This window comes from Cyrtonyx montezumae, unplaced genomic scaffold, assembly GCF_038088225.1.
Source record: "Cyrtonyx montezumae isolate F1298 unplaced genomic scaffold, pur_monq_1.0 scaffold_8, whole genome shotgun sequence".
Lineage (NCBI taxonomy): Eukaryota > Metazoa > Chordata > Aves > Galliformes > Odontophoridae > Cyrtonyx > Cyrtonyx montezumae.
In genome coordinates, this window is record NW_027072089.1 from 65,741,805 (window position 1) to 65,754,282 (window position 12,478).

The window sequence follows — 12,478 nt, forward strand, 5'->3', positions numbered from 1 at the left end:
TCTGTCTTCAAAGAAAAGGTGTTAGAGCCCTCTAATCATCTTTGTGACCTCCTCTGGAACAGATCCAGTATACAATGTAATGATGAGAAAAAGAATATGGAGAAATAATGACGCAATTCCCACAGCTTTTTAATTCACCGATCTTCAATACAAACAGCATTGTTTAGAGTGGAAAGACCAGTTTCAGACCTAAATAAATGGTAGGATGCAGGCTCCAAGACAAAAATTCAATTTAATATCAGTCAGGAGTATTGCTTTGACTAGTGAATCTAACAAAAATATAAAAACTGGCCAAATCTAAGAAGCATGATGTAGTAAGGAATATGAATTAACTAAAGAATATAGATAAATAACTAAATATATCAGCATTAAATAATGAATTAAAATCAAAATCTTTCTTCTTGTGGAAGCCAATATAATTGTTCATATATATTTTTCTCATGTTACATAAAAAGTAGAGAATAAAAAAATAATTAACATATTACTTTCTTCATAAACAAATCTTAAAATAAATTACATATCCATTTGGGTCACTGGATGCTACAATTGTATTCGTACTCGTTTAGGGACTCTTTTCCTTGTCCATCCCACTAGATCAAGGAAAAGAAAAAGAAGGAAAAATTGAAAAACAATTTCAGATCACGACCTGTGACTACTGGCAAATGAAACACTTATATAGCAAAACAAACATAAATGTTGTACAGTTGTGTATCAATTGTTCCTTGAATGACCAGGAAACTAGCTGATTTTTATGACGGCAACATGCAAGACAAGGAAATTCAGTGCAGTCTACATTATTATTGCCTTTACTCACCAGTAAAAGTACTTGTGGTTTACCAACTAGGGCCAGAGCAGCAGAGAGTTTTCTTTTTGTGCCAGCACTGTATGTTCTCACCAGTTTGTCAACATGGGCACTGAGCTGCAACCGGTTAACAAGGTCCTCTGCTACCTGCCATATAGAAATTTGACGGTCAGAAAGAACAAGCATACGCAGTGCAGATGCTGGAAACTCAAATATTCCTTCATTTTAGAAATGTTTGAGAGTCTAAGTTTAATTCTAAGAGCAGTTTGGATGTTCTTTTTTTTTCTATTTTTGCTCGGTTGATTTTTTTTTTTTACATTACTTCATGTTCTGCTTTGTTTTGTTTAGTAGAAAGCTTATCCACTCATCTAAACTGAATTATTTTTACGACCAAAGTGTATGCATGCATGCATGTTACTGACAACATAAATATCCTACTACAAATCCACAAAAAATATGCAGAGGATTGCACAGAAAATTTCATAAAATATTAAGGTAATGTCAGAAAGTGAAAAAATGTGTCATCTCTTGTTTACACCAAAATGAACATATATCAAAATCTGCAACTTCAGTGGTTATTAAACTATATGGAAAAAAGGGCTACCTATCAGACATGCAACATAGCAAAAACATTTAGCTCTGACCAGACCACTATTTCTAAGATGGCTTTGGTGCATTACTACAATTGTAAGTTGTTAAGCATCATTCTTTAAAAGAAACAATGCACGGGGAAGAATTTAGAAAGCAAAGGAATTCTGCCACAGAGAGAAAACATTAAATTAAGTCATACTGTAGTCTGGTAGCCCCCAAGGAGACTTAATCATTTATTAGAAGCTTTTAGCAAGCTAGTGTAGCAATAATTTAAAATCCAGCTCTCTTATTTTTATTTTTACTGAAGGCATGAATATAATTGTAGGAAGTAACATTAAAAAGAACCAATTTTTCAAGATTAACATTGTAATTTCATATCTACAGTTCTCCCAACCACTTGGTATATGCATGAGAATTCAATGCACAAATACTCACGACTAAGCTAATGCTCTGCTTTTTTCAAGAAGAGAAAGTCTGGTAAGTCCTTTGCTATGGAAATTTTGCAAGACTAGTCTTACTAAAGGCAAAATGAAGTAGTGGAAATCATGTCATAATACTGAATTTGCTATTGCCCTGAATGTGTAGAGCTTTCAAGATAAGCAGTTCACTGTAGTTCATTACAGTGCGCACAACAATCTGACTTGATATTTAGATACATACATCTTTGCACAAAACACATAAAATCCAAATAATTTTGGAGATGAATCACATACGTGACAAGGACAGAACTATTTATCTTTCTTACTCATAGTGGCTTCTCAGCTGCACCTAAAAAGTCTCCTAATCCTGTAGCCCTTCTCAACTCCTACATTTCAGAGTAGTATTGCAGAGTACCCATCAGCAAATACTACTAATATAGAGTTCATTCTTCTGTCAAGAGATGATCTCAAACTTTTTCTCTTTTCTTGAAAGTGTATTATAAGACTTTCCAGTAGTAACAGCCTTGGCTTCATTAATATGAACTAACTAATAATGAAAATGTCATCTGAATGAAAATAGATATAATAGATATTATATGGAAGAGCCTGCACATCTCTGTTATAACTTCATTTATCTGTTTAGACAGTTGTGTCATGCGGTTTACAACACAGTATACCATAAAGTGAAAATGAAAATCCCTCTAAAGGTATTTTAAATTAAATTCAGAATTGGACATGTGACAAATCTTCAGATACACAATTATGCAATACAATTCTAATGGCTTCCTTCCTTTTGTGAATGTGAGATATATCCACAATCACATTCTTTCCCTCTTTGTCATATTCATCACGACGTTCTATTTTTGGTTTCAATTACTTTCAGCAGTGGAGAGTAAGAAGATACATCAATTTACTTAGCAAGATGAGGTCAAATTAAAAATGCAGTTATACACAAACAAATGCTTTATGACTGCCTTTGAACCACAAAGAACCATAAACCATAAATATGTTTCTCATCTACTCTTTTCTTTGTCTTCACTTCAACTAAGTAATAATAACAAGTAGCCTATTTTCGATATCCCTTCAATTTATTTTTTATAGCCAAATATATTATCTTAAGAAAAAATTCTCTTTTTCTCAAATTAATTTAACACTTCCCCCAACTTTGAAGTATGGATTAGAGTAAGTCATTGAACCAGCAAAATCTAAGCTAAATAACTAAATACATTGTGCATATCCTGAAGACTACATTTATTCTAAAAAAGATAGCAAGGTAACTTTAATATTTGCACATGTTAATTTTTGTGAGAGTAAAGATTATAGTAGGAATGATGCTCTCTATCCACCTTTGTCACTGAAAAGCAGGAAATGACGCCAACTACATTACCCATAATGTTAATTTTTTTTCCACTCTTCCAATGTTACCATTAACATTCAAGTAAATAATAAAAGGTACTGAGAGTGATCAGCTAGTATGTTTTCCAGAAAAACTATATTGTGTTGGAGAGGCTTCAATCTATTAGACATCTGGAAATGTAGAACATACCTGTCCTGAGTTGAAAGGCTATGAGGAACAGTGTATTAATTTTACATATTTTCTTAAAAATAAATACAATGTGTAAAGCAAAACTGACCTAACTCTGAAAATTCATACATCTTTTAGAAATCATAATCAGCATGAGGTAAATTCCAGAGTTAACTGAAAAACAGTTGTTCTATCAAGTGATGTGAAAATTTTCATGTCATATAGAATAAACATCCTAAGTAACAATCAATCATCAAATCCACAGAGCACTGAGCAAACTCAGAATTTTTAAAAGTTCTTCTTTTAGGATTATGTACGCTTATGGTCAGAAATCTAAAGGAAAACAGTTCTTTATCCCAGATTATAAAACTCTACAGTGTAATTCTGCTGGAGTCAAAAGGAAAAGCAAGCATGAAAGTTTTGCACGTGTAAAAGATAATTGCTTTTACAAATTCCTGTCTCCAGCAGCTCTAGAATACAGCACATAAGCAAGCCAATGAGAGTCCAGAGACAGGACAAAAAAATTGCTAGAGAGAGAACATAAAGGGAAATCAGATTGGCAAAGCAAGATATTGCCTCTGGAGGCCTAGTGGAGCCTGTTTTTAGATTAGGAATGCATTTGTTTACATACAGATGATACTTCCCATGTAAAGCTGTATTAGGATTTTATGTTTTTTAACAGATTTCATGCTGGAACAAACTGAGATACTGAAACTTGATATATTATGGAAATAAAAATAATTATTAACATACTATGCTAAACTAAATTGTGCCTAAACACCTCAAAAGTTCTACTCCAAACTTTCCAGTATTGAAAATAAAACAACCAATTTTCCAGCAGCTTTGGGAAGTAAAGTAAAACTTCACATTACTTGAAGATTAACATTGAGAAGTAAATGACCCATTTTTCTCTTCCTTTCCCATTCAGTTAATTATTGTTTTGGAACATTAAATGCACTCAACTTTATGTCAGGCACTTAACTCCTGCTGCTGATAAATCTGTCTAGCAAAGGATTTGAACCTTGAAGTTAGTGCTTCAGTGGATTTCATCAGAAGCAAGTCATCATGTAGCTCACCTGCCTGCTTGTCAAATTATTAAAAAAAATAAAAATAGAAGCAAAAAACAACAACAACAACAACAAATGTAGGTTGCTAACCACATCCTAATCAAAGCTACATGCTCTCTAGAATATTTGTGTGTGTGTTTGTGCTCACTGGCATCAACACACACTCAGAAGAAGTAAGAAGCAGACAGGGAAGACCGTATCATGGGCAGAAGGGAATGAGAAAATAATAGCTTATATTTCCATACAACTGCTATTCCAAAGCACTCTCAGGCCTTTTTCTTTGTTTGTTTGCTTTGTTTTTTGTTTTTGTTTTAATACAGGCAACTAAAATGCACACTTTCTCCAGGCACCAGTTATTTCTGTGTTGAAGTGCAGCAGTTCAACACTTCACAGTAATGCCACACTGCAGAAAGGGACTGCTGACAGAAATACTTCTTTTCCTCTGAGGAAGCTCCACTTCAGCTGCTGAAGGCAAAACAGGGTAGCTAAATATTATTTGTGGGAGACTTTTGATGCCTTAATCACAAGCATATGGCAACAAAGTCTGCTTGCTATTTATGTAGACTGAGAACTAGGGCAGCTAAAAGGGAGAATGGTATCTATATCATAAATGTGAAACTAAGGCACAAAAGGCTACACCTACATCATCTAAGGCTCAGAGTAGCCTGCAGATTACCAGTTATCTCCCCTCAGTGCACCACAAAATTGTAATTCATCTCTAAATAACTCACTTGAAGGGGGAACAGTACAGAAATTACCACTGTTCTACACATGGTTTTCAGAGCAGCCACTGGAGTAGCTGTTTACTAATTGCCAGAAAGCACTTGGATCTGAATACAAAGTAGAAACTCATAGGTGCATCAACTACTCATAAACACATCTACATTTGCAATGTAATGAATACTAGATTTTCTGCAGTGCAAAATTATCACATGAACTGCAGAAGAAAAACAGGAAGCTGGGTTACTCTGTGGCTCCTCACCAAATACAGGCAGGAGACAGCAATCACATCAGTGTTTATTTGCATATGCACATGCAGAGAGACGCTCTGCAGACACAGAATAGAAATCTGGTGGTATCTTTCTGCTCATTGCAATCTGGAAGATTTCCCAGACACCTGAGTTCAGCGCCGCACAGGACAGGGTATTTATGAAATGCAGGTCCTTAAGCATATCACAGATATGTATCTATTCTCAAGACTCTACACTACCTCCTTATCCTGTTCCTCATCCAGACAACATAGCTGTCTCCCAAACTGTTGTGGGAACTTACATAGGCTCATTCCTACTCCACTCCTCTCTCAGAGTCACCACCTGCCTAGCTCCATGGGCTTTGATCTATTCACAAAGGGAGAGAATGTTTACTCTGTACTCTTGCAGTGTGTTTGCTGAGAGGAAAATGTTGCAAATGAACCCAAGTTTGTGAGTTTAGTAAGTGCCCTGAAATTTATTTAAAACTAGGAACTTCTGTCAGTCAAGTGCTTCTGAAAGTTAGACTCTTCTTAGGATGTTTTAAAAACTGCTTCATTTATAGCACACGGTGCATCATTTGGACATTTAAGACCATTTGTACTATTATAAGAATATATTGTTCCTTCTTCTGAAGATGATAAGAACAAAAGCTTGAAAGCCATATTTACAGCATTTAAAAAAGCACTGTGCTTTAATTAAACTATCCAAATTTTATTCTTGTTTTAAGATTGCACTGAGGACCAAAAGTATTCAATAATTGTTGTAAGATGTATGAATATTTACCAGCATCTTTTTGAATGACTACACAGATCCAGGAGAAATGCCAGAATCTGTTGCCACCTATGTGTCTATTAAAGCACCATAATAATAAATCCTAGTTATGACAGGCTTTTAGCCCAACTGTTAGACCTGCCTGTTAATGGAGAAAACAAGTAATTATGGTTGAGTGGTTTAGAGCATTAATAATCATTTTTTCACATATTTTCTTTAGATCAAGGGAAACATTCAAGTTATTTGTACTTGTCAGTACTTTGAAACAGACATTAGTGGTTGAGTTAAATACTGCATACAACTAAGTTGAAGGCCATAGCACAATTTCTAAGCATCCTGCAAGAAGTGTATTTTTAAAACACTAAGCTAATGTCTAGGCAGGCTCTAAGGTGATAATCCAGTAGAAAGTATAAAGAATTGTAAGAATCTTTTATTTCCTTCAACCTCTGATCCAGAAACACACAATTAATTAGCTTAAGGAAACATTCAAATATTATCTACCCTGATGCTATTAATATGGCAATATAGCAGTTATTTCTGAATACTCAGTGTTCCGTTGCAGGAGAAAGACTTTCTTCTTGAATGGTATGTAGCTGATGGGAAAATAATTGTGAAATGAAGGTGTCAGACTCAACAGACTAAGAATGGACTGTAAACCACTTGGTGGACCCTAAGGCAATAACCAGGAAGACAACAGGTAGGTAGGAAAACGTGATGCAGTTTTGCTTCAGAGAAAAGAAAGAAGATAGGCAGCATTATGGACACTGCAAGAACAATCATAGATTGGCTTGGGTTGGAAGTGATCTCAAAACCCATCTAGATCCAACCCCCTGCAGTGGGGAGGGTTGCCACTCATCAGATCAGGCTGTCCAGGTCCCCATCCAACCTGGCCTTAAACACCTCCAGAGATGAGGCATCCACAACTTCTCTGGGCAGACGATAAAGACTACTAGACAGACCTACCATTTACCATGAATGGACCACACTATACAACAGGCATGCTACTGATCTCCAGTTTTCACTTGAGACTGAACCGCTTAAATTCTGGTTGTATCAGAAACTTCCATCAACAGGGAGGACCTCTTCTCTTGGAACAACTCCAGGCCTGGTATAGCAGCTGGAATGTTTCAGACTGCTCCCAGCAGGCAGTTTGCACACAGCCACTGTCTTGTGAAGGTGAAGACACTTTGTAGCTTAATGTTGACAGCTGATGTTTGGCCACAGCACACAGGTTTTCAGGTATTTGTTGTGGTTTAACCCAGCAAGCAGCTATAGACAGTCTTTCACTCACTCTCCCCACTCCCAGTGGGATGGGGGAGAGAATCAGAAAATATTAATAATAATAATAAAAACTTTATGACTAAAAATTTTAAGATAAAATATTCTTTCATGTAGAAGAGTATCATCATTTCAAAAACTCAACTGGCCCACCCTAGTTGCAGCTCCACATACAAATCTGTTCTGGAATTACCTTACAAATATGTTGTTTTGGAATTCCACGCAATGTGCAGTAATAATGGAGATGCTCCCAACCCGTTAAAAGTTCATCCAGTGCATCTTGCTGTGGACAGTAGCCAATAAGAATGCCTTCAGAGCTAGCAGAGAGTATGTCCATTTCAGAGCTGTTTAAAGAAGAAAAACAAAATGCTATGTAAAAAAGACCCTTGGGTACAGTCTTCAAGGCAAGCACAGTTACCTTTTACAGTGTAGGTAAGTGAAGCAATTCAGACTCACCACCACTTAACACCACACTGCTCACAATCACGGCAAGGTTTTTGTCCCTTTCTCTGACTTTTGGGCTGCTATGCATGCTTCACTGCTCTAAAGGAACATGGGTCAGCGTAAACAGACCAACACAGAAGGAGGATAGATCTATGAAGACTAATTCTTACTAGGTTTACTTCCCCTGTATACACAGTAGGCCTTGCTCTAAGGAGATACACCTGCATCACATTCATATTCGAGAGACATTAGTCTTCAGAGAGAGAGAGAGAGAGAGCACACGCTCAATATCTGCATACATACATACACATGCATGCGTATGTTCACTAAGCAACAAAAAAATACCTACCCAAAAACTATTAAAGCCTAATAGGCTTGAAGACAATACTTGAAAAAAGGTATAAAGTGATTCTGATTTCAGAGACTGTCCATCTCTTCGTAGCTGTACAGCATTACTAGAAATTGCATTCATTGCTAAGAAGCAAGCTTGATTGCAAGGGTGCCTCATTAGCCATAATGACACTAAAACTATCCTATTTATTCCATCATCTAATCCAACATTCAATGATGCTGATTTGCATTTACAGAAAAGACCTGTCAAAATTAAGCTATTCTATTTTTAAAGAAAAAAAGTTTTGAAAGAAAAAAGTTTTTAAAAGGTTCTGAATTACAGAATGTTCCCCCCCCCCTCTTATTTTATGTTTCTGATTAAGAGAACCAAATATATGATTAATCACTTAAGAACAAAGTAACTCTTTTAAATGGAGGATCTACAAATACTAGCATTAGCGAAAGTGTAAATATATATCTCCTGTTTAATAACAAGATTCAGGAGTCTGGAAAAAAAAAAAAGAATAATACAGACACTGCATTTTATTTGATGAATAACATCATCAAAATATTTTAATCCTGTCAAAAGACAAATTATCACAATAGTGATGAGCCTTGCTGGTTAGTAATTAGAATAGCTTTTGATCTTAATAGCAACAATGTAAAATTTTAGTACCTATGGAACTTTGGATGATGTCAAGGAAGTTAACAGTCTGCCTGTAGATGTCCCAGTAGATACAGAAATAGAAGGGGAAAAAAAAGAAAAGAAAAAGGGAGGTGGGAAGAGTACAGAACTGTACTTTATAAGTAGTTACAGATTAATGATAAGTTATTTTAAATAAGGTATACGTAAATTTTTTTCCCTAGCTCATCTTCTAGCCATACCTAAACCAAATCATCAAAACAAATGATCTTTAAGATCATATTTACCATAAGATATGGACTCAGTAATGTTGATCTTTCTGCATAACCTGGCAGAAGCTGTGGATTCTTCATTTAATGAACTTTAACACTGAAACTACAGTAAAATGCTATCAAGTTTCTACTGAATAGAGTGCACTGTATAAATTTTGCGATACTGGAAAGATTCAGGCACACTAACAATGTTTCTTTTCCGGTGCAGGTTCTTTCCTTGGAGAACTAAGAGCACAAGAGAACAAATCACACTCAGGGGTAAATTCAGGGATATTTACTCAGCATGAAGTTTCTGTCTGGATAGATACATATAGTCAGGATCCATACCACAAAGAACAAAAAAATTAGTGTGCATGGTTGCAAAAAATAACAGACGCCTGATGTCTTTTAGCTGGAACTCGATTAGACAATAGTTACTCAATTTGCATCAGGAAATAAAAACACTTCAGTGTCCCCAGTGCTAATTACACAGATACAAGTTTAGTGCTGTGCTTCCAATGAGGTGCATAGAGCTTTTAATGAATAAGATCCCACTCAGCAACCTTTAATTTTCATAAAGAAGAATACAATGAGAATACATGATTTAATACTATTACTTTGCTTGGTCCTTATCTTGCAACTGCATCCATTAGTGCTGACCTTGAACACTTAATACATTCCCATTAGTAAAGAAATTCTATCGTATTCACTAATGAACTCATGGACCTAATGTTTTTCCATCTCTACATGCCTGTATCAGTCATAAAGCAGAAAGAAATCTGAACAGAAGGGAAAAAAGGGCATATATAGATTCTAGCTTTTTACTGGAACTCTCCCAGAATGTAAAATACAATGCCTGTTATTTTCTCAGCAACATCACTGAGTAAATGTCAAAAAAAAAAAAAAAAAAAGACTGGAGATCAACAAGCACGTCAAGGAAGGTGATTCTGCCCCTCTACTCTGCTCTAATGAGAGCCCACCTAGCATACAACATAGTTCTGGGGCCCCCAATATGAGAAGGACATTGGAGGGGGTCCAGGGGAGCACCACAAAGATGATGAGAGAGCTGAAACCCCTTCCCTACATAGAATGAAGGAGAGAGTTGTGTCTCTTCAGCCTGAAGAAGAGAAGGCTACAGAGGGACCTTATATCAGCCTGCAAGTACCTGAAGGGGGCCTACAAGAAAGCTGGGAATTGACTTTTTATAAGGGCAAGTAGTGACTAGATGAGGGGAAATGGCTATAAATTAGAAGAGAGTAGCTTCAGACTCTTTAAATTATTTCGACTTTAAATTCTAAAGACTTTAAATTCTGGGGTTGAAGAGACACTGGAACAGGTTGCCCAGAAAGCTCATGGATGTCCCCTCCTCAGAGGTGTTAAAGACCAGACTGAATGGGACTTTGAGCAACCTGGTCTAGAGGGAGGTGTCCCTGCCTATAGCAGGGTGGTTGAAACTAGATGATTTTAAATGTCCCTTCCAGCATTTCAAGTAGTTATGCCATGATACCAGAAAACACTTTCACTAAATGATATACTGTAAATTACATTAAAGCAAAAACAGGAAGCTGCTCCGTACATCAATTATATCCCTCTTTAACAAACATCCTCATGTATGATATTACCAGAATCAAATTGGAAATATGTGTTTTTATATTCTCTGAACTATACATCATCTTGCAGCAAAATGACAATCTTAGCTCAGAGAAAAAAAAGTATTTGTCCTCTGCCCTTTTATTGTCAGCGTGATAGCATTTCTCTTTAGGCCATTCATGTAAACAACATGAGAGACAGGGAGAAAAAAAGTAAATTTTAAAGATAAAGAACATATAACTACAGATTCCAATTTCTCTCTGCTTTTCTGCCCACAGTAGAGTAGACACAGTGAATCCTATGGTAACACCTAAAAACTACAGGCTGGAAGTCAGACTAATACAAGAGTTCCCGCATCATTATGGAAAGATTTAATACAGGTTATCTTCAGATCTTTTTAATTACTTTGGTTACATATCCTGACCAGGTTGAGAGATAGAGCATAAGTTTTTTCCTTCTTGCTGAAGATTTGTTTTCAGAACATGATTATGCTTTGTCAATACTTTCACTTACTATTTAATTACTCTTGTAAAGTGAAACAGCTGCAACAGATGAAATCAACAGAATATGTCCAGAATACTTTATATGTTAAATAAAAAATTTACACTTGCAATAGTACATTTTTATTATAATTCCTGAAAAGGTCAAGAGAACATGTCTTTCTTAAGAAAAATAGCTGAGAGTAGCTCTTGAAGCCTCTAAAATACTGTATTCCAATCTTCTTCTAAACACGTTGCTCTCCTCTTTTACAGTGAAAATTGTGATAAATTGTTGTGAATCTTTCTAGAAAAAGAAACAATCCAAGACTCAAGGAGGCTTCTGTAAGTTTAGAGTGCTACCTTACAAAGTTTTGTATTAATGATGAAATACATTTGTTAGCCTTGCAAGGTACTGGGGATAATAAACTAAACATTGACTGGATAAGATTTTCATTTAGATTTATTCCTTTGCTGATTGTTTTAAGACATTTACTTCCATCCATTTTTCTGTGTGTTTCAAAACTGCTGAAATCTGAGTCCAGCCCTGAAAGCTACCCTGGGGTGACTTGAGACTTCATTTGCGCAGAGAAAAAAGAAAACAAAAAAACCACTACAATTTGTGGCAGAGATCTTAGACAAACCCTGTTCCTTCCTGTGACATGACCTGGACCTGTAACTTCCAGAAGGCTAGGCTAGTTACTGCAGAGACTGCATTTGCTTTCTATTTCTCACAGCGGCTCCCAACAATTTAGCATAGGTAGCTGTGGGTCAACTTTCAGATGCATGACCTCAATTTAAGGCAACTTAGCACCACCAGTATCAGCTGTTTGGTGTTTACAAAAAATTGTTTTTACTATTGACTATGCTGCACATTTTCATTTATTTTTGTATGCTCTTTCTGCAGTGTTTGAATGCAGTTAAAATAAAAGCAATTATATATATTCTGCTTACAATGTCTTCTGCAGAAAGATAAATTCCATTATTTAGTCAAAATGAAATATAAACTTACAAATTGTCAAAGTAGTTAGACATTCCATTGTATCATAACTGCACATTCAATTCCATGCATACTAATGCTCAATTAACATAATAAAAAATCAAGGTTAAAATATAATTACTGTAACTGAAGCTTAGGTATAATTTAACTAATTATTCAGATATACACCATAACAACAGCTATCTCAGCCATTATATTCATGCAAATTTATTCTGCCTTTCAAGTAAAGCTATTTGAATTACATTTTTAATTAGTTATCCAGTTGAATATCATAACTATCAAAAAGTCAAAATTGTACCTCTATAGATATATATTACATC

The 12,478-nt window shown here is 35.6% G+C and overlaps 1 protein-coding gene across 1 annotated transcript in view; it reads right to left on the minus strand.

The window, feature by feature from the left end:
* The window catches only part of ABCA13 (ATP binding cassette subfamily A member 13), a 162,663-nt gene that overhangs the window by 18,562 nt on the left and 131,623 nt on the right, over positions 1-12,478 (minus strand). The window contains exons 49-50 of the mRNA XM_065753646.1: positions 7,618-7,768; positions 815-949 (exon numbers count right to left, since the gene is read on the minus strand). Coding sequence (XP_065609718.1) covers positions 815-949; positions 7,618-7,768 — 286 coding nt within the window. The remainder of the gene's footprint in view (positions 1-814; positions 950-7,617; positions 7,769-12,478) is intronic.